Genomic DNA, 22,993 nt, shown 5'->3' with positions numbered 1-22,993 from the left:
AGTGAGGACATAAATCACATAATTATTGATTTTACAATCAACAAAAGAAAAAAATCTTTACCAAAGATGCTTTAAATTGTAAAAAAAAAAAAAAAAAAGCATACAAATATTAACAGGTGCAATTATTAATAAGTGACATAATAACATATATTAATATTAATGACAAATAACGTGAGGCAAAATTCAGAAAAAGAAATAGTTTATGAAGACAAAGTCTGATACAAAAAGTACATTGCAAATTATAATTATTAAATCAATCATGAAATTTAAGTGTAGTTTATGCAGACATTTGTAAATCACGCAGGCACAAAATGAATAAACTGTAAGAGAGAGAGAGAGATAGAGAGAAGAAAATTAATTATGCAATTATTGTAAAATAAATGCTTTAAATTGGTAAAAAGAAAAAAAAATTGAAAACTAAGAGGTGCAATAATTTTTCAATGACCTAATAACAGCATTGTCAACAAAAAAAAAAATCATGGATTGGCGTTACATTCAGTATGGGGGCATGCGAGAGATCTGCAGAGTGGATGGCAACATCAACAGCCTGAGGAATCAAGACATTTGTGCTGCCCATTACATTACAAACCACAGGGGAGGGCAAATTCTTCAGCAGGATAGCTCCTTTTCATACTTCAGCCTCCACATCAAAGCTCCTGAAAGCTAAGTAGGTCAAGGTGCTCCAGGATTGGCCAGCCCAGTCACCTGATATGAACATTATTGAGTTTGTCTCATGTATGGATGCACTCCTCCAAACTTATGAAAGTCAGACACAATATTCATTCTTTTTCCACTGCAGCATGACTTTATATTATATACTGTACATTATTTCTGACAAGATTTTTGTCTGAGCAAAGTCAGACCTTACTGTCATAATTAAATAAATAAAAATCAAGGCATGATCATATTTTATTTTGGTAAAATAAGCGTAATCTAGAGGCCTTTGCCTTTCATATAAGCCACTTCTGATACCAAAAAAAAAAAAAAAAAACTAGCAGTCAAGTTATTATTTGTTGTTCCTAAAACTTATTAACATGATAGGTAAGACTTTTGTCAGGTATGTATATGAAAATACTAATAGTGGACATCCATTTAACTTCATTAGTGGACAATTAGATTTACATTTGGCCTACTTAGGAGTGCACACAGACTGTACAAAAATAAGTAGTCTATCTAAAAAAGGATTAGAGTGTAATAAATCCAGGAATACATCTAATATGCGCAGATCCTACGCAGATATAACGCCCTTGAACATGTTTAACTCTAGACATTGTATTCATTTCGGGTCGTATCAACTGTAGAACCTGCTGCTTTGGAGTCTACTAATTATCGGTCTTTGTATCTTATATAAGTTAAGTCAAGAGTTATTATTGTAAGTAAAGTGAGCTGCGCAGTGTCACGTGATTTCTGACGTTGAGGAAAAAACTGAATCTGTCATACGTTACAAAACACTGTCCCGAGTTGCAAAGCGCAGACCAGTATTCGGGACATGGCATGGAGGAGCTGCTTCATGAAATGGACACAAATAAACTCGATAAATGCATCATCGTTGTGTCCAAAAAGTACCAGGTAAGCTAACGTCAAACAATCTTAATATTGATATTTTGGGTTGTTGTCATGCTACGTAAAGAAGTATATTCAACATTCACGCCTTCAGTTTGAGAGATGACTTGATGCCCTTTTTGTGTAGTTGTTTTTAAAGTGCATTGCTTCGTACTTATATTAGGGTAAACGCTACCAAGGGTTGTTGATTTTATTCTCTCACTAGGGGGCATCATCCTCAAGGCAAACTAGAGGTCGAAGTGCAGTTAAAGGGGTAGTTCATCCAAAAATGAACTTTCTGTCATCATTTACTCTTCCCCAAGTGGTTTCAAACCTCTTAAACATTTCTTTTTTTTCCTGTTGAACACAAAATAAGATATTTTGAAGAATGTTGGAAACCATTGACATCCATTAGGGCTGCACTATAAAACTCAGGTAAAGTTGGTTTTATGTTCCCACTTTCGTTCAGTGACAACTTGTGACATGCTAATATTAAAGGAAAAGAATTCCTTAATGCAACTTTTTGCATAAACCTCATTTTATTTATTGGAAAAATTTTTATACACAAATGCAAATATACTCATAGTAAGCCTAATTTTTTATTTTTTAAACGAGAACTTGCTCTTTATTTAAAAAACATCATAGACTCTCACAATAAGAAAGCTATTAAAACTTCAAAAATATGTGCTTTATTTAATATTCTGCAATAATTTAATTTTTCTTTATGTGCCCTTAATTATTTATTTTTCTTCTTCTTTTCTCTCTCTTGTTCCCTTTAATTTCTTTTACATTTATTATATTTGTTCTAAATTTGTTGCAATCCACTTTTTTCAAAAATTAATATTTCTATTGGTTGTACTATAATTCTTTCAGCTTTGTATCGGTATTTGTTGTAATGTATTGTTACTATTGCAATAAAAAAAAAAAAAACTTGTGACATGCTCGCCATGTTTACCATGGTACTTTGAATATTTGGTCTGAAATCACATGCAAGTATGAATTTAAAACATCATCAGCACTATTTAAGTGACAGAACTTGATTTTAAGGTTGAATAAGTGCAGTTAAAGGGATAGGTAATCCAAAATATAACAATTAGGGCCTCATTTACTCTTCCTTAAGTAATTCCAAATCTTTATGAGTTTCTTTTTTCCCGTTGAACACAAAATAAGATATTTTGAAGAATGTTTGAAACCATTGACATCCATTAAGGGCTGCACTATAAGATTAAGGTAAAGTTGGTTTTATATTCGCACATTCATTTAGTGATAACTTGTGACGTGCTCCCTTTATTGTTTACCATAGTATTTCGAATATTCGGTCTGGAATCACATGCAAGTATGAATTGAAAACATCCTCATAACTATTTAATTGACTGTGAAGTTGATTTAAAGGTTGAAGAAGTGCAGTTTAAAGGTATAGTTCATCCAAAAATGAACATTCTGTCATCATTTACTCTTCCTCAAGTGGTTCCAGACTTTTATACGTTTCTCTTTATTCCTGTTGAGCACAAAATAAGAGATTATGAAGAATGTTGGAAACCATTGACATCCATTAAGGCTGCACAATAAAATTGAGGTAAAGTTGGTTTTATATTCGCACATTCGTTCAGTGACAACTTGTAACATGCTCCCTATATTGCTTACCATGGTATACTGTATTGAATATTCCATCTGAAATCACACAAGTGTGATTTGAAAACAACACTAGCACTTGACTTAAAGGTCGAATAAAAGCAGTTAAAGGAATAGTTTATGCTAAAAAAAAAATTCTGTCGTAGTTTTCTCTTCCTCAAGTGGTTCCAAACCTTTATACTTATTTATAATATTTATTTATAATATTTATTTATAATATTTATTTATTTATTTTATTTTTTTCAGTTGAACACAAAATAAGATATTTTGAAGAATGTTGGAAAACAGTTGATATCCATTTGGGCTGAACAATAAAATAGAGGCAAAGTTGGTTTTAAAGTCACACTTTTATTCATTGACGACTTGTGGCATGCTCCCTATATTGTTTACCATGGTATATTGAATATTTGGTCTGAAATACCATGCATGTATGATTTGAAAACAACAATAGCACTATTTAATTGAATGTAAACTTGATTTAAAGGTTGAAGAAGAGCAGTTAAAGGGGTAGTTCATCCAAAAATGACCATTCGGTCATCATTTACTCTTCCTCAAGTGGTTCCAATCCTTTATACGTTTCTCTTTTTTTCAGTTGAACACAAAATAAGATATTTTGAAGAATGTTAGAAAACAGTTGATATCCTTTAGGGCTGCACAATAAAATAGAGGCAAAGTTGGTTTTAAAGTCATGCTTTTATTCAATGACGACTTGTGACATGCTCACTACATTGTTTACCATGGTATATTGAATATTTGGTCTAAAATTACATGCAAGTATGATTTGAAAATAACAATAACACTGCTTAATTGACTGTCAACTTAATTTATGGGTTGAAGAAGTGCAGTTAAAGGCATAGTTTATCCAAGAAATAAAAATATATGGTGATAGGAAAAGCTAATACTAAACAATTCACTGCCTACAAGTTTCCAACATTTTTCAAAATATCTTCTTTTGCGTTTAAAAGAGCAAAGAAATCCAAACAGGTATTGCAATTATTGGGTGAACCGTCTCTTTAATGTAACCGGAAATTACATTAAAGTAGAACATAGTACAATTATTGAAAACAAATATACTCCATAGATTAAACATCCATCCTCAGCAAAGATGTGGCTTCCGGAAAGCTGAGAGACCATCAGAAAGCAAAAGAGGTGTGCAAGAGACAGAAGCTGAAGCAGGGGGACATAACCATGCTGTGCCACCCAAGCCTGTGCCCCCTTTGCCACCCAGAAGACCACATCAACTCTTCAGACCCCTGGTGTTCACGGTGGGGGTAAGGTTTTTTTTTTTTCACACTGCAAGACTCTAAAAATAGGAAACCTGGAAATGTCAGATAATTTGTACTATTATTTTCTCCTTGTTTCTGTCTTTCTCAAACCCACAGTTTATTTTCAGGGTGGGATAAGTCGTGTAAATTGGTTAAAACTCAAATTAACATAAAAGTAGAGTAAAACTAGCTTGATCTTATTAGTTTGTCTATAATAGGTGCTACTGGTGGTATTTGCAGTTTGGTTTTCTGTGCAGTGTTTCATTTGGTGCTTCCTGTATCACATTCGCAGTTAATTCCACACTGTAAAAAAATCCTGTCAAATTTACAGTATTACTGGCAATTCTGGTTGCCAGTAATTCTGTACAATTTACAAGTGCACTGTAAATTCACAATTACAAATTTGCTGTAAACTTACAGCACAGTTGTAAATGTTAATTTACTGTGCGCTTGTAAATTTATCCAGTAATGCTATAAAACTTGCCAGTAATACTGTAAAATGTTTTAGCATACTCTAAATTAATAATTACAGTTGTGCTGTAATACTATAGCAAAACTGTAATTGTTAATGTGCAGTGCGCTTGTAAATTTTACAGTGTTACTGGTTACAAAAATTGCCAGTAATAGTGTAAATTTTACAGTGCACCACCTATCATTCATACCGAAATGGCTTCGCTTTACAACATAACTTGTACAATACATACAATATAAATTAAAGTATTGCTCAAAACACTGCCATTAACTGAGCAATGAAACCTTTTATATAAGGATTTAATTAGTTTTGTCAAAAAGTAAAGCTATTGAATATTTGTTTCGGCGTTGTGTTAATACTAAATCAGGAATTTCCCCAAATAAACATAAAAATTTTTTAAAAAAGGATTCAGTAGATTAATGAAGAATCTTTAACATTCGTTTGCACTGCACAAACAAGGTTGTTTAGATTTAAAAACTATATTTAAAAAAAAATGTAAAAATATATTTTAAAATTAAGATATTTTAAGACCGCAGTACCAAACATGACCACCAGATGACATCCAGTTTCCATTAATGACAATGCAAGGGCGCCCTCAGTTTCCACTGAATAAAAAAAAAAAAAAGTAATTGTGACTTTTTATCCCAGCATTGCATGATACAAACTCGCAATTCTGAAAAAAAATTCTGAGTTATTAAGGCCTAATCCCAATTCTACCCATTAGCCCTTTCCCTTACGTTTTGCATGTTTACGTGAAGGGTCAATTCTCTTTAGCTTGAAGGCGTAGGGCTAAGGGGAAGGGCTAGAAACCCCTTCAAACAGAGATTTTGATCTTTACATTTACCGATGAATATGGCCACTGTGTAAGTGCACAGTACAGTTACAATCTTATTGCCACATTATACCATTATGATAACATGATATAGTAGTCTTCAGTGATTTCCTGATGATAAATACCAAATAATAACGCAACTGGAATAATTACATGCAGTCGCGATCATCGATCTCATATGAAGCGAGAGATCGCCATGACATGTGCAGGTGTTGTAGTGCTGTCCCATTTCTTAGGAGTAAAATTGAAGCCCTTCCCGTTCACACTCTGTTTCAAGGGCCAAGGGGATGGAGTAGAGGTGCAAAAATAGAATTGGGATTGGGCCTAAGTCAGAATTGTAAGATATAAACTAAATAAATCCTTAAATATACAATTTGTTGTAGTGGTGCTCATTCATTATTGGTTAGATGCTCCTAAATCTTTGAAGTTTGGAGATCCAAGTAAAAAACTGCATTTATGAAGTGTGCCTCACACGGGTGAGTGGGCTTGACAAACCACCTGTAGAAAACACTCTTCTTTCTGTATGATTAAAAACACCCCCTCTTTACTCTAGCACTTAATTCTCTAAGCACTAAAGTTCCTATGTATAATAAGCATTTCTTGTATGCATTGCAAGAAGGTCGCTGGGTCGAACCTCGGCTCAGTTGGCGTTTCTGTGTGGAGTTTGCATGTTCTCCCTGCCTTCGTGTGGGTTTCCTCCGGGTGCTCCGGCTTCCCCCACAGTCCAAAGACGTGGTACAGGTGAATTGGGTAGGCTAAATTGACCCTAGTGTATGAGTGTGTGTGTGAATGTGTGTGTGGATGTTTCCCAGAGATGGGTTGCGGCTGGAAGGACAACCACTGCGTAAAAACTTGTTGGATAAGTTGTCGGTTCATTCCACTGTGGCGACCCCGGATTATTAAAGGGACTAAGCCGACAAGAAAATGAATGAATGATGTATGTATTGCCTCTTCTTGTTGAATCACTGAATGCCTCCTCAATTCTAAGTCACGTTGGATTAAAAATGTCTGTTAGATGACTTAATGTAAATGTAAATTTCGAGCCCTTTGTGTATGTCTATTTTGTGTTACCATTCAATAATTTGTAGATCAAGGTAGTTCTAACATCATTTCAGTTCACAGGCTGCTCTTTCGGCGCAGCTGCCATCTTGCAGTATGAATCAGTAAAGTCGCGAGTGCAACTGGCTATAGAGGAGGCTAAAGAAGAGAAGCGGGATACACTTCTGGAGGTAAAATACAATATCAGTGTAAAATGAGCCACATTTTAGGCCCAAAAAATACCAGTCATGTTCATTACACTTGATTTTCTGCAGGGTCACAACACAACATACTGGCACAACTGGTGGAATCAGCTGTCCAACTTCCAGAAGCAGGTGATTCTGCTCATTTCTGCGGTCGATGATTTTTGGAGTGGCCTCAGTGAGGGACAAAAAACAGTCACAGGTTGGTGTATGACTCAACTGATCCTCTAGTTTTGGGTTCTGTTACTGTTTTGAGTCGCACTATATTTTAATATCAACATTTCTGGTTTTTCAACTTGCGCTATTGCAAACTATTAACTAAGGTGTTTACCTTGATAAACTACTAATTAACTGCTTAATGCGTATTAATAGTTAGTAAGCTAGTGGTTATGTCTAGGTATTGGGTAGGATTAGGGATGTACAGAAAAATAAGGTCATACTTGGTAATAAACAGGTAATATTTTAATAATAGGCAGGTAATAAGCCAGTGGTAAATGGTGCGAATTGTTACTCAAACTAAAATGTTACCCTGTTTTGTTATTTAGGCCTCATAGCTTTGAACACAGTGGTCCTGTGTTGTTGGAGAGTTCCTGCAATGCAACGCTTTTTAGTCAAGTACTTCACATCGAACCCTGCCTCCAGTAAGTAAGTGCTTCTCTGAGATGTTATTATGATAATCAAGGTTATTATAGATTTGTATTAGAATTTCTCGATTTCAACTTTTTGAAACTTGCTGTACTTTTCAGTTTAGTTTTAGTTCATTTCATTCATTTTCATTCTTTTAGTTATGATTTTGTGAACACGTTTATATTTAGTTTTCGTATATTTATATTCAGTTTTAATAGTTCTAGGTTAACAAAATTAACAGAACAGTCCAATGTCGTTTAGTATTTGAACAGCTTACATTAACCCTTTTTCAAAACTCTTACTTTCATTCATTTTCTTGTCGGCTTAGTCCCTTTATTAATCCGGGGTCGCCACAGCGGAATGAACCGCCAAAACTCTTACTTAGTAATAAAAATAATATGATTGCTTGAAAAAAAAAACCTCTGAATCCAAAACTGTACAAATGCAACAAATAAAAGTAAAAATTATGAAAAATGTAGTGAATCTTCTTTATATTAAAGATGAGTAAGTAGTTATACATGTCTAGTTTAAATATTTTAGCAAATGAAGAAAAGTTGGAACACATTGCAGGAGTCGACGCTAAGGATTTTTTCATGGGTCCGATCGGGCCAATGGTTTAGTTTTTTACTTGCCCTGCCAAAATTTTCACTGGCCCCATATATTAAATAATGTGTCAAAAATAATGTTTATGATTATTAAAATGTTAAAAAATGATTTAAATAATATTTTTCAAATGTATAATATATGTATAATATGCAAAATTGTGTGTTAACAAAGCAAAAAGAGCAGTATGGAAAATGTGAAAGTATTTTATTTCTGTTCGAAATTATTTAACAAAAGGTGGCCCCAATCGAGCCAGTAATGATCCCGTCTACTGTCCCAAGCGTCTCTCACACTGGCCCCGGGCCATCGGGCAGTCGTTAGTGTTGAGCCCTGCATTTTATAGAAATGTGTTTTTGTTTGTAATCGAGCGCTTGAATGATGCGTTTCTCTAACCAGCTGCAAGTCAAATTATCCACTACAAAATGAGGGCTTATTAATTCTGGAAATAATTATTGATTTTTTTTTTTTTTTGCTCATTGTTTTCTCAATTTGGTTTGTTTCTTAGTGGCTGTTACTAGTTTCAGTTATTTTTAGTTTTTCATTTATTGTGAATTTTGTATTTTATTTTAGTTAACAAAAAAGTTTTTTGATTTAGTTTTATTTTCGTTTACTGAAACAACCTTGATTATTACTTTTAAAGTGATTGATAATCTAGTAATTAATTTAATATGTTATAGATTCACAACACACAACTAACGGTATAAAAAAGATTAGAAAAATAACTGTTTATTTTGTTTGTACAATGAATATCAGCTGTATCTAATGTTCACTGTATGGCCAAAACAATGAAAATATATGTGTTAAAATTGTCTTTTGTGTGAAGAGAAAAATAGACAAGTCATAGTTTGGAATGGCATCATTATAAGGCTAATAATTTTGACCTTAAAAGTTTTTTTTTGTTTTTTTTTAATTAATAACTTTTTTTTATTCTAGCTGAAATAAAACAAATAAGACTTTCTCCAGAAGAAAAAATGTTATAGAAAATACTGTGAAAATTTCCTTGCTCTGTTTAACATCATTTGGGAAATATTTAAAAAATAAAATAACCACTATTTTTAGCCAGATATTACAGGTTTTCACCCTCTATTGTTCTCTTTCAGAGACGCGTTGCCTTCCCATGGTCCTCTCTTCTTTTAGCCACTACTCAGTCATTCACATGGTGGTCAACATGTATGTGCTGTGGACCTTCTCCTCTGGCATAGTTTCTCTGCTCGGAAGGGAGCAGTTTTTGGCTCTTTATCTTTCCGGAGGTATATTAAGCACCATTAACATATCTGTATTTAGTTCCTGCAGTCCTGCTCTAATATGATTTTTAAAAATGTGTTTTTGTTATCCCAAGGTGTTATCTCAACATTTGTTAGCTACGTGTTTAAAACAGCTACTGGTCGCCTGGGCCCGTCGCTTGGAGCGGTGAGTTTCCTGCATCTGTTAAGTGTTATATACAGCGGGGAAAATAAGTATTGAACACATCACCATTTTTCTCAGAAAGCATATTAATAAAGGTGCTGTAAACTTGAAATTTTCATTGGATGTTGGTAAAAACATAAGAAATTCATGTATGCAAAGAAAACAAATTTGTTTACAAATTAAGTTATGCGTAATAAAATGAAATGACACATGGAAAAAGTATTGAACACATGAAGAAAGGGGGGTGTAGAAAGGCAGTGAAGGCCCAGACAGTAGCTGAAATCTCTCTGAAATCAACCAGGGTGGACATTTTATCAAGACAATGATCCAAAACACAGCCAAGGAAACTCTCAAATGCTTTCAGAGAAAGAAAATCAAGCTGTTGAATGGCATGAGAAATTTTTAAAATGGAATAAAACGAAATTTTTATGTTTGGGTTTTTACTAAAATCTGGTTCAATTCCACAAAATTATACTGATCAAAAACAAATCTTATAATGCAACAAATGCACTTCTTATAATACCATCCTTTGAAAAAAAAAGCTCCTTTAAAGGTCGCATGAAGTGCTTTGAAATGTGATTTGTTTTTTTTCTATGTTTGCTAACCTCAACTGTAACAAGAAGACAGGGTGGGTCATATTGTAGCTCCTCCCCTTTAAAAAAAAAAACAGCTAATAGCGTTTTGTCTTTATCACAGCTCTACCAGTGAGAATGAAGCTCAACCGCATCAAATGAAGCGCAAATTAGAAGCGCCTTGAAATAGGCGGGACATGTTAGATACAAGCGAGCATTTGATTGGTCAGAAGGTTTGATGAGAAACTGAAGGGTGAGGTGATGTTAAAGAAATCGCTGATCCATTTAGGCGGACGTGACAAACAACAGAATTTGGATGTTTATATCAGGTTTAAATTTTCAAGATGCAAATGTTGTCACTGTTTTGGAGCTCACTAGCTTATAGATATCTAATATACTGATGATACTAACATCTAAAAAAAAAGTATTTTTTTTAGATCTCTGATCTCACAACTCAATGTAACTATTTTACATTTTGTCAGTTTAGTGGCTAATTCATACGACTCCAGTCAATTTTCAAAAGGAGACGTGGCACCAAACCCTACACCTAAACCAAATCATCATTTGTGGATGAGCAATAAATACTAAATAGTACGAATGAGATCATACAAATTCATACAAACTAGCCATTAAATCAAAAAGTTATCAATTGTGTTGAGATTGCGTTGGCATTTCAACTGCTGCTTTTACTGCAGATATGTTTACATTTAGGGCTCTATTGTGACTATCCAAAGTGCAAAGTGCAAGGCGCAGAAGTATTAAGGGCATGTCAGAATCCACTTTTGCTATTTTAAGGATGGAAAAATCTGCTTTGCGCCTTGGTGCATGGTCTAACAGGGTTGAGCTGATTCTTTTAATGATTTATAGGTGTGTTTTGAGAATAAACCAATCAGAGTCTCATCTCCTATTCCCTTTAAGAGTCAGTTGTGTCATGCCATGGTGCATTTGCTATTTACATGCCGGACTTTGTAAGTTGAACAACTGAGCGCTTCACTAGCAATAAAACATTATTAAACAAAGCATCTACAGCGCGAGAATGAGAGATGAGCCTCCTCATTATTCACTTTCACTGTCGTGGATAAGGTAACATGTTGCCAGCACAGACATCCATTATCCTTTACATAATCAATTTCGTTTGTTAAGGGCAAAGATTTGTTTCAAAAGTATTTCTAAATTCAGTTCTAATTTCCAGCAAACCAATAAATGAACAATAATAACAAAGTGTGGTCAAAAAACTGAGTTATGTCCAAATACACATGCTGTACCCTATATGTTCTAAAACCTGACAGGTGGGCAAACCCAAGCTTGTTTTTAATAAAACAAATATAAATATGCATATAATAAATAATACTGCTAATAATAATAACATTATACAAAAGCAAATTGTTATGAATAAACTGAAAAAACAAACCCTGAGATGAAGAAGGCATGAATGTATGGTTTTAATATTTATGTAGGCTAGAAAATGTTTTGTAATATAATAATATTATAATACAGTATGTTTTGTAATATTTTAATCCTTTAATTCTTTTTCATTTGTAAAGATATTAGCGTATTGCTGTACACCCTGTCTGTATTAGGCAGTGTCAAGCTAGGCGCGCAACTAACATGCTCTGTGCTGGACTATAGACAGGCTTTGGTCTAGTCTATTGAACAGACTGTTATAATTTCTCAAAATAGCAACCCGTCAGCAATGCGCCATTACGCACCTCCTTTTTTAGACCAGAACGCCTATGGGCGCACATATGAGTGCAAATGCTTTTGCTATTTAAACAGCGTGGTGCAAAACGTCAAAATGACTCTTGCGCCAAGTTGAAACTAGCAAACAACAATTGCGTCGCGCCTTGCACTACATTGCGCCGGGTGTATGATAGGGCCTTACCTCATTTAGCAGATGCTTTTATCCAAAGCATCTTATAAATGAGGAATGCGTCAAATGGTTTTAAGCAGTGTTTCTCATCCACGTTCCTGGAGGTTCACCAGCTCTGCCCAATTTCCATATCTCCTTAACCAAACACACCCGATTCAGATCATCAGCTCATTTGCAGAGATTAAAAGACCTGTAATGGGTATGACAGACAAAGTAGACATCCGAAACATGCAGTGTTGGTGGTCCTCCAGGAACGTGGTTGAGAAACACTGCTTTAAAGAATCATAAAGAGAGTACTAACCTTGTGTGCTACTAATACAAAGCTGCTGATATTGTTAGAGTATTCCTTAAAAGTACAAACTAGAGTAGGTAGGGATTAGGTAAAGATTTTTTATTTTGTAGCAAAGTGAGTTTTTAGGTGGCTTTTGAGAGTTTGCAGTAAATCAGCAGATGCATTGGATTGGCAGGTTCATTCCACCGGTGAGGAACAGTAAATGAAAAAGTTCTGGAAAGTGATTTAGAGCCTCTCTATGATGGTACCCTGAGGCCGCACTCTTTTACTGACTGATGAGGTGCAAACTTGTACTCTTATGATAAAATGCAGTCAACTAAGCATGTGCCTGAAACCAAATACCTCATTCAGAAAGGCACAAATGATGGCTTCAAAACTAATCATGAGCTCTTTTGGAACAGAAAAAAACTTTGTCAGACATACTTTTTTGTGTTTGCTTGTGTTGGACTTTCCCCCAGTCCACCAAGTTCAAAGATCTGTCAGAGGCTTCAAATAAGTTTAAATAAAATGAATGAATCAATTTGATAAAGCATACAGGGCCCTGGGTGGCAGAGAACAGCAGCACATTCAGTCTCTGTCTGCTCACACAGACCAAAAAATAAAAAAATAATTTTCGCTGCTTCATCTGTTTTCTAAACCAATGGTTGGCCACCTATCACCATATTTACTCCCCCATTCCTGCTAGATGGACAAAGCAACGCAGCCTGCACTGCAAAAAATGCTTTTCTTACTAAGATTTTTTGTCTTGTTTCTAGTCCAAATATCTAAAAGTTCTTAAATCAAGAAGCATTTTCTAAACAAGCAAAACATATGGTCTTGTTTTAAGAAATAATATGCCGAAATGAAGTGAGTTTTTCCTCAAATCAAGCAAAATAATCTGCCAATGGGGTAAGCAAAATAATCTTATCACAAATCGAAAAACAAGATTATTTTGCTCACCCCATTGGCAGATTATTTTGCTTGATTTAAGGAAAAACTCGCTTCATTTTGGCATATTATTTCTTAAAACACGACAGTATGTTTTGCTTGTCTAGAAAATGCTTCCTGATTTAAAAATTTGTAGATATTTGGAATAGAAACAAGACAAAAAATCTAGGTAAGAAAAGCATTTTTTGCAATGTAAAAGAAAGAGTTGTAACATTTTGCTGATAGCAAGTTCTCGGAATTTGACTTCTTTTATCAGTCACATGAAGCGACAGCTGTTATGAAGCAAGGTTATATGAGGTTAAGCACACAAACAAAAGTTCATATATTTAATTAAAACAGGATTAAATAATTAATACAGAAAACATCATAATTCCTTCACTTTATTAAAGGTTAGCAAGGGCAAGCACAGTAAACACGAACCTCTAAAATCACCATGCAATAATGAAGTTAGCCCAAAACAGTTTGTTTTGTAAAACAAGTGAATTGGATGAATGGGCCGTAGTGTATGAGTGTGTTTATGAATGCGAGAGTGTATGAGTGTTTCCCATTACTGGGTTGCAGCTGGAAGGGCATCCGCTGTGTAAATTAAAGGCTGGAATAGTTGGTGGTTCATTCCGCTGTGTCGACCCCTAATAAACAAAGGACGTAGCCAAAGGTGATTGAATGAATGTGTAAGTCTTGTAAAGCAAATAACAAAATTTATTCCATGCTTTACTGAAACGGTATATGAAAACTTATAAAGGGAACAGAAAAGTATTTTAAATTGGTCTAACTAACATCCAGTTCAAACCATTTCCAGAAATTAAAGGGGACCTATTATGCAAAAATCTGTTTTATAAAGGGTTTAAACACAGTTGTGTGTCAACACTGTTTGAATATAAAAAAACAACAACAACATAGGCTCATTCCGAAAGTGTAGCTTTGTATACATTTCTGGAGATCACGAATTATGTAGCCAAAGGAAAGCATGGTTGCATTTCGTCTTTAAAACGAATATAAAACGGTATAACGGCCTTTCTTTTGACCGCTTACCTCTGTAAAGACAGCTTTTCTGCTGTTACCAGTGTGTCCAGTAGCTCACCGCATACCTCAGCGGACTTGAGACTAGTGAAGAACTGTTCCAGAAAGAAAAAACAAGAACCAAAAAATAAAGATGAGCAAGGGCAAGCATAAAAAATATAGTGTGTGTGTATATGTATATGTATGTATGTATATATGTATGTATATATATATATATATATATATATATATATATATATATATATATATATATATATATATATATATATATATATATATATATATATATATATATATATATACACACACACACACACACACACACACACACACACACACACACACACACACACACACACATACACAAACACACACACAAAAAATAAGTAAGTAACAGGGTGAGAATGTGGTAAAATCTTAAAACCTTTAGATGATTTTTAAAACTGTCGGATGGGTTTATGGAAGTGGGTGGGCACTGGTCAATCGGTGCTTTTAAAAAACACTATGGGTTGGGTTTAGGGAAGGAAGAGGGTGGGTCAGTCGATCAGTCAGTCAGTCAGTCGACAACAGCCTCTGGTGGATTTACGCGAGAAGAGCACGAGCGGATGGCAGTTGCTAGAGAAATTTGAGATCTGAAAAATCGCACACAGCATCCTCTGGTGGATTCGCATGTACAAAAACTGCAAAAAAACATACCTCCTGGGACGTATTTGACGCTCTCCAGAAATGTATATAGGGGTATGTATTCAGAATGAGCCTGGGTTGAAAAAAGTAAATACAAAAAAAGTTACAATCTCATCTGAAGTCACCCTATATTATTATAACTGTATTATAAACATCTTATAATGTTTGAAATCAAATATAATCACATACAGTAAGCTATGCAGCCCTCATGAAGTCAGCATTGGTTTGTGTCCTGTAGTCAGGCTCCATCATGACAGTACTGGCTGCAGTCTGCACCAAGATACCAGAGGCCAAACTGGGAATCGTCTTGCTTCCTGTGATCAGCTTCAGTGCTGGAAATGTAAGTGGGTGTGCAGAATAATTCAACGTTTATTTTAACTTTTCTTGTGTGTGTGTGGACTGGGATATCGCTATGCTTTGTATGTTTTAGGCTTTAAAAGCTCTTGTAGCTCTGGATATTGCCGGTCTACTTTTGGGATGGAGGTTTTTTGATCACGCAGCACATCTTGGTGGAGCTCTGTTTGGAGTGTAAGTGTCTTGTGGTCATCACCATTGATTTGACCAGATTTCTTATTTCACAATAGAGAATATACACTTGGGAAAAAAAAAGTTCAAGTGTTTGCGCTGCCTTTATTTTTAAGTTTACTTCACTTATTAGTGAAGGTGTCTAAAAGTTGACAGGGCTTGACAATACAAGTGTAATGGACATTGTCTTAGTTTAGTTGAAATAGATAAGTAGTTGTACTTAAGAATGATGTTGACAGGACTTTATAATTCAAGTTTAATGGACATGGTCTAAGTTTGGTCCCACTTTATATTAAGTGTCCTTAACTACTATGTACTTACATCAAAAAATAAATACAATGTACTTACTGTGTTTATAATGTATTTGAGAACACTTGTGGTGCTTTTGAGATGGGATAGAGACTGGGTTATGGACAGGTTTGGTGGCATGGGTAGGTTTAAGGGTGGGTTAACGTTTAAGGGATGGTCAACAATGTATTTACAAATGTGTTTACAAAAGTTAATTACAGATGTAATTACATACATGTATTTAATCAAGCATAAGTACACAGTAAACACATGTATTTACACAATAAGTACATTGTAACAAACTGTTAATTCCTGTGTAAATACATATTAGTTAAGGCCACTTAATATAAAGTGGGACCCTAAGTTTGGTGAACTTAAATTTTGAAGATGTCTTAAATCTCTCATTCATACACACTTATACACTACCACCAATTTTGTATGTGTTTGGGGGAAACCAGAGCACCCAAAGGAAGCTTTACTCACTGGGACTCAAACCAGCCTTGTTGCTGTGAGGCGACAGTGCTGATCACTGAGCCAACATTCTGCCTGCATACTTGACATTACTTACCTTAAATTAATCAGGATGACTAATGGTTTCACTAATAAACCATGATTCATTTAATACTAAAAACAGGTTTTTGAAATATGTTAATACAAATGTTACCAAAGAAGCAGATATCTGAGAAAAACCTCAAACACGCCACAACATTACAATAAGAAAGTGGCGGTCAGTGTTGCCATATACACATGAATGTTTACAGCCGTCTAAATGTTTACAGCTGTCTAAAACCCTTTCAAACGCACAAAAACACCTAAAAACTAAAACCAAGTAGAGACAGACACTTTGTTTTTGGTAAATATTTAACAAAAATCCACGTTCAAGATATGCAAACTGATCCTAAACACACCCACATTTTATCAACCCGCTTAAGCCATTTTTTACCAGAAGACTTTCATCATCTGATGTCTTCCAAAAGTAAACAAGTGTAAAAATAAATAACTAATATATCTATAATTAAAAATGCAACAAAAAAGGTATATAAGTTATGTTCCAGATGAGTTAGCTTAACTCAAAATATGAAGTTGTAATAACTCATCGGCACATTAGCCCCTTTCACACAGTGATATCGGTAAATATCCGGAAAATTTCCGGAATGACTTTACCGGTATATACAAAAAAGCGCTGTTCACACAGGCGAGGACGTTACGGAAATTTTCCGGAAAAGAGCATTCACACATCCATTCCAAAATACCGGTAAATTCTGACATCATTCACCACAAATGAGCTTTAAACAGCTGCGCTTGTATTTGTAAACATTTGACTACATTACAAACTCTGTGGATGATCATTATTGTGAACAACTTTCGCAGGATCACTTTCGCATGTCGAGATGTTCATAATATGTGCGTGTGCAGGCGCTCACAGGCTGTTTCACAGGCACACGCAAAGCTTGAAGGTAAACAAACAACGGCTTATCATAAGCATCTTATCGATGATTATTTACATAGTTGGCATTAAGAAGAACATATAAACGTGATCTGACTAACTCCTAGCAGCTAAATGTGTCTGTAAAAATATTCAAAGGCTTTTATTCTCACAAACCGCGCGGACGTAAATGCGTCTGACTGTTGTGATTGGCTAAAGCAGACGTCTTATGTCACCACATTCTAGATGTGCACGCGCATATTACGGCAATCTTCCTTCTGCGTTCACACAGCGCAGCATTCCGGCAAATTGCCGGTAATGTTACAACTTCTCTTTCCGGAAAATAGCCAGAACGAATTTACCGGTATTTTCAAAAAGGACCTGTTCACACATACAACCTTTCCGGAAAACTGCCGGTAAATTTCCGGAAAGGTCTGTATGTGTGAAAGGGGCTTTTACAGTGTACAGGATAGCACTATTCCAATTTTTAATGTGTGCATACACAACGGGAGAGTTCACACACACACAAAAAGAAACTTCTGTCATCCTTTAATCACACTTTACATCTTTTAAACCTTTTTTCTTCCCTTTTTAAACACAAATAAATGATTTGGAAAAAAATAAAGCTGTAACCTTTGACTTCCATACTATTTGTTTTTCCTATTACGGTAGTTAATGGTTACAGGTTTTTAGCTTTTTTCAAAATGTGTTCGAAGGATTGAAGAGAAACATAAAGGTTTAGCACCACCTGAGGGAAGTTAAGTAGTTAGTACATTTTCATTATTGAGTGAACTATCCTTTGTACCCTTAAAGGTTAGATTTTGTTAGACTTAATTTATTCTCCCTCATTTCTTCAGGTGGTACATTGGATATGGCCATGAACTGATCTGGAGGAAGCGCGAGCCACTAATAAAATTTTGGCATGAACTGAGGAACATGTCACCCGGCAGACCTGGACCAGGTGGAGGTGGGGGTTAAATTTAGGACTGATCATTTACCGCAAGATCTGAACCCTACAGATGGAAGTGCAGATGCTCACCACACCAAAGAGCCATTGTGTGTGTAACGTTCCCCCTTTTCACTTTTCTGTCTCGAACTGTTGTTGGATTAAATTAGTCTAGTTGTTTAAAACGGTCCTGCTTTAAAGATAAAATGTGCATTTATTATATATTTCGATGTTCTGGATGGCAAAATGACAATTAAAACAAGCCAATGGCCACTTTTTCCAGGAAGATATTTACGTGTTTGCATTACACGTCTTTGCATCATTGCCTTAGAGTAAGAGTTCTCCCCTTGTCATTGGGGCAATTAAGAAATAAGAATTGTCTGTATCAATCGTGATAACTCTCGCAGTGATCATTTCAACCAGCGGGTATCAAATATAAACAAGCTTGATTTTGGAGGATGAAATCTTCTACACTGTTGTTGCAATAGAGTGTATAGTTCTGCTTGGTCAAAACAATGAAAAATTGATGCCTTAAAGGAAGTAAAACCGGCCTAGCAGATCTCTACAGGTGGTGCTGGGGTGGAGGAGGGCTAATAGTAAATGTTCATGATCACGTAGTTTACTGGATTCATGCTAGAGTATGCTTTATATGTGCTTTTGTGAATTTAGTTGAATGCAAATGAATGCACCAATAGTTGATTGTTAGAGTTTGATGGCTGAACTATGTGTATATACTAGTGTGAGAGAGTCCTGTGATGGACTGGCCATCTCCCCAGGGTGCTTTTCCCTGCCTTAAATAATAAACTAGGATAGGGTCTAATTGGATTATCCCAAAAGGTTATGTCAAATGGGTGTATATACACTGCCTGACAAAAGTCTTGTCGTCAATCCCAGTGTTAAGAGCAACAAATAATAACTCGACTTCTAGTTGATCATTTGGAAAAGTGTCAGAAGGTCGATTTTTCTGATGAATCATCTGTTGATCTGCATCCCAATCATCACAAATACTGCAGAAGACCTACTGGAGCCAGCATGAACCTAAGATTCTAACAGAAATCAGTCAAGTTTGGTGAAGGAAAAATCATGGTTTGGGGTTACATTCAGTATGGGGGCGTGCGAGAGATCTGCAGAGTGGATGGCAACATCCACAGCCTGAGGTATCAAGACATTTGTGCTGCCCATTACATTACAAACCACAAGAGAGGGACAATTCTTCAGCAGGATAGCGCTCCTTCTCATACTTCAGCCTCCACATCAAAGTTCAAGGTCAAAGGTCAAGGTGCTCCAGGATTGGCCAGCCCAGTCACCAGACATAAATATTGTTGAGCATGTCTGGGGTAAAATTAAGGAGGAGGCATTGAGGATGAATCCAAAAAATCTTGATGAACTCTGAGAGTCCTGCAGAAATGCTTTCTTTGCCATTCCAGATGACTTTATTAATAAGTGATTTGAGTCATTGCAGAGATGTATGGATGCAGTCCTCCAAGCTCATGGGAGTCATACACAATATTCATTCTTTCTCCACTGCACCATGACGTTATATTCTATATCGGACATTATTTCTGTTAAGTGTTGTCCAAGCAAAGCCAGACCTTACTGACCTAATTAAATATCATATATATAAATATATATAAATAAATAAATAAATATATATATTCACACCCACACATACACAGTTGAAGTCAGAATTACTAGCATGATGTTTAACAGAGCAAGGAAATTTTCACAGTATGTCGGATAATATTTTTTCTTCTGGAGAAAGTTTTATTTGTTTTATTTCAGCTAGATTAAGCCATTTAATAATTAGCAGTTAAATAATAGCAGTTAATAATTTTTTTAAATACATTTTAAAGTCAATATGATTAGCCCCTTTAAGCTATAATTTTTCTCCGATAGTCTACATAACAAACCATCATTATACAATAACTTGCCTAATTACCCTAACCTGTCTAGTTAACCTAACTAACCTAGTTAAACCTTTAAACGTCACGTATAGCTGCTTTAATTCTAGCCGAAATAAAACAAGTAAGACTTTCTCCAGAAGAAAACATTTTACTAGACATACTGTGAAAGTTTCCTTGCTGTGTTAAACATAATTTGGAAATTATTAAAAAAAGAAAACAAAAATCAAAGGGGCAAATAATTCTGACTTTAACTGTATATAGACACATAGCTTAGTCCTATTCTGTGTTCAGTATCGGGCAATATATGAAAGCTGGTCTAGGCCTGTTTGTTCAGTTTTGTTATGATTGCATCATCTGTGACTTGATCCAATTCATATCATGCATGGTGGTGTCGTTTCTTCTTCCTGATCCTTTTTTTTTAAGTCTGAGTCCCCAATTTATATATCCACTACAGTTCCCAGATGTGAAAAAATAGTTTTGCAAAACCAGAGCAGTAAAGATTTTAAGGTTTATTCTCATTGATGGTTACGTTTATTTTAGAAGCATTTTGACTGTAGACTAGTTTTCTCTATGTTCCAAATGGCTTCTGACTTGCATGTAATGTTTAATTTATTTTAATTGCATTTTAAATCTTTAACTGTAACGTTTAAAGTATAATTTAAAGTAAAACGCTTCAAACTCAAACTTTACGGCATTATTTGCTTTAACCGTTTTTGTAAACCAATTTTCTTTAAAAATACACATAAATCTTGTAAATTGTTTTTTTTTTTATCTCAATAATCATTGATATATATATATATATATATATATATATATATATATATATATATATAACTTATTATCAGTTCTTTAATGAAAACTGCCACATTTAGTCTCTTTTCACTAGCACTAGTGTTATTTTATTATTATTCATTATTATTTTTTACGGTGACACAGTAGTTCCGTGGTTACCACTGTCACCTAACAGCAAGAAGGTCGCTGGTTTGAGTCCCTGCTGGGTCAGTTGGGATTTCTGTGTGGAGTCTGCATGTTCTCCTCATGTTGGCTTGGGTTTCCTCCGGGTGCTCCTGTTTCCCCAACAGTCCAAACACATGCGCTATAGGCGAATTGAACAAACTAAATTGGCCTTAGTATATGAGTGAAGGAGGGTGTATGGATGTTTCCCAGTAATGGGTTGCAGCTGGAAAGGCATCCGCTGTGTAAAAAATATGCTGGAATAGTTGGTGGTTCATTTCGCTGTGGCGACTCTTGATGAATAAAGGGACTAAGCTGAAGGAAAATGACTGAATTAATATTTCTACCCGTGCAGAAATGCAACACAAGCTTCAAATGTGCAACAGCGTGTTAAAATCGCGTATAAAGATATGAATTGTGTGGCTTTTGGAACGTTTTTTTAATGTTTCATGTGTGCTTTACATGTGTCCCATGTGTGATTTTAACATGTGGTTGCTCATTTGAGTACAAAGCATTGCTTTTGTTCAGTAAGGGTGCAATACAAGCTGTATATAATTATAATTAGTCACTAGAATTCGTTCTTAAAATAATCACCCTGCCGAACCCGTTCCCTGTAGTTGGATGAACTGGTTCCCCGAAGCATTGTTTTGTAATCAGTCAGTCTGACAGTTTGTGGCTGGAGGCAGCACAGGGCTCAAGTTCCTCAATCAAAACTCACTTTCAGATGTGCCTGACAGTCTCTCAGGCCCTGTTTACACCAACACGGCTATTTTCAAAACCGCCTATAATATGTTATTTTATAAATGTAAAAATATTTATACAACAGTTCTTTCTGGTTCTTGAATCTGATTGGCTGGTAGCCTTGCGATATTCTGCAAATAACTGCACTCGTCCAGCCTCTTCACCCTTGTGTATTACTCCGCCCACATACAGCAACAAGCAGCGGACACTCTACATTTTGACAAATATTGCAGCTGTTGGACAACATAATGTACTTTTGAGGCTTTTTTTAGTTGTGAATGTAGTTGTTTAGATTGCAAATATGCAGTTTATTTATAAGGATAGTGCCTATTTTTAAACAGAAAGAAAGAAGAAATGCCCGCATGTGTTTTTCCTTATCGCAAACACAACAGTAATCTGCTAGTGTTTGCTTTACTTTGTTTTTTTTGCAATTAATTTTTGTGATTTCCTGATTGCAACAGAGAAATAAATATCTGTAGACTGATGGCATTATAATCTTAAAATGTGAGCAAAATCAGCTGTTTTGTCATCACTTTAGACCAGGGATGTCAAACTCAATTCCCTGAGGGCCACAGCCCTGCTCAGTTTAGTTCCAACCCTGCTCCAACACACTTACCTGTAGGTTTCAAACAAGCCTGAAGGACTCAATAAATTTAATTAGGTGTGTTTTATTAGGGTTGAAACTAAACTGTGCAGGGCTGCGGCCCTCCAGGAATTGAGTTTGACATCCCTGCTTTAGACATTACGCTTGAGAATCATTCAAATACTAGCTCTAAAGTGGAGTTAGTGAATTACTAATGGTTCCTGCTGTTCTGACGTCAGCTGCAGATGCGAATGAATGGCGGAAGAAAGTAGTTCCTCATACAAAAGGATTTTGACACTCTCCGTGTTTGATTTTCTTTTTTATAAACACGATTATGCCATCAAACTGTTGTATAAACGCAATATCACATGAGTAGCAGTGCGATATGGCTGTATATCATCCAGGTGGGACACTAAGGCACTCTGCCTGCGGCCTTGTGTCAACGCACACCTCCCACCAGTAGCGATAAACAGCCACATCGCACTGCTACATGTGTTGCATTGTGTTTATATATTATAGCTATATTATGACTATTTCTGCTACTTGTGTTATATTGTGTTTATATATTATAGCTATATTATGACTATTAAAAAAACACCTATTTTCAAAACTATGATATGCAGTTTGGCCATTTGTCCAC

The 22,993-nt window shown here is 35.3% G+C and overlaps 2 protein-coding genes across 16 annotated transcripts in view; one reads left to right on the top strand and one right to left on the bottom strand.

Moving 5' to 3' along the window:
• Positions 1 to 1,265: 1,265 nt before the first annotated feature.
• On the top strand, positions 1,266 to 18,454 carry parla (presenilin associated, rhomboid-like a). 15 transcript variants are annotated; one of them, XM_073916947.1, is made up of 13 exons: positions 1,266 to 1,569; positions 1,769 to 1,816; positions 1,919 to 1,977; positions 2,416 to 3,118; positions 4,256 to 4,445; positions 6,859 to 6,972; positions 7,057 to 7,186; positions 7,530 to 7,625; positions 9,315 to 9,464; positions 9,554 to 9,624; positions 15,225 to 15,326; positions 15,417 to 15,514; positions 18,083 to 18,442. In XM_073916947.1, exons 8-13 carry the CDS (start codon positions 7,580 to 7,582, stop codon positions 18,201 to 18,203), a joined length of 588 nt encoding a protein of 195 aa, XP_073773048.1. In that variant the 5' UTR covers positions 1,266 to 1,569; positions 1,769 to 1,816; positions 1,919 to 1,977; positions 2,416 to 3,118; positions 4,256 to 4,445; positions 6,859 to 6,972; positions 7,057 to 7,186; positions 7,530 to 7,579; the 3' UTR covers positions 18,204 to 18,442.
• crfb16 (cytokine receptor family member B16) overlaps positions 13,648 to 22,993 on the bottom strand; it is a 27,066-nt gene continuing 17,720 nt past the window's right edge. Inside the window, exons 7-8 of the mRNA XM_068222757.2 lie at positions 14,315 to 14,397; positions 13,648 to 13,911 (exon numbers count right to left, since the gene is read on the bottom strand). Coding sequence (XP_068078858.1) covers positions 13,830 to 13,911; positions 14,315 to 14,397 — 165 coding nt within the window. The 3' untranslated portion in view covers positions 13,648 to 13,829. The remainder of the gene's footprint in view (positions 13,912 to 14,314; positions 14,398 to 22,993) is intronic.

This window comes from Danio rerio, chromosome 2, assembly GCF_049306965.1.
Source record: "Danio rerio strain Tuebingen ecotype United States chromosome 2, GRCz12tu, whole genome shotgun sequence".
Classification (NCBI taxonomy): domain Eukaryota; kingdom Metazoa; phylum Chordata; class Actinopteri; order Cypriniformes; family Danionidae; genus Danio; species Danio rerio.
This window is presented reverse-complemented; position numbering and strand designations above follow the sequence as displayed.

What these genes read in the sequence shown, in the direction of transcription:
- parla (XM_068223982.2), top strand. Translation starts at nt 1,490, where the DNA reads ATGGCATGGAGGAGCTGCTTCATGAAATGGACACAAATAAACTCGATA. An exon ending in CCCTGGTGTTCACGGTGGGG is followed by an intron (nt 4,446 to 6,858) that starts GTAAGGTTTTTT and finishes ACATCATTTCAG; the next exon opens with TTCACAGGCTGCTCTTTCGG. An exon ending in AGCGGGATACACTTCTGGAG is followed by an intron (nt 6,973 to 7,056) that starts GTAAAATACAAT and finishes GATTTTCTGCAG; the next exon opens with GGTCACAACACAACATACTG.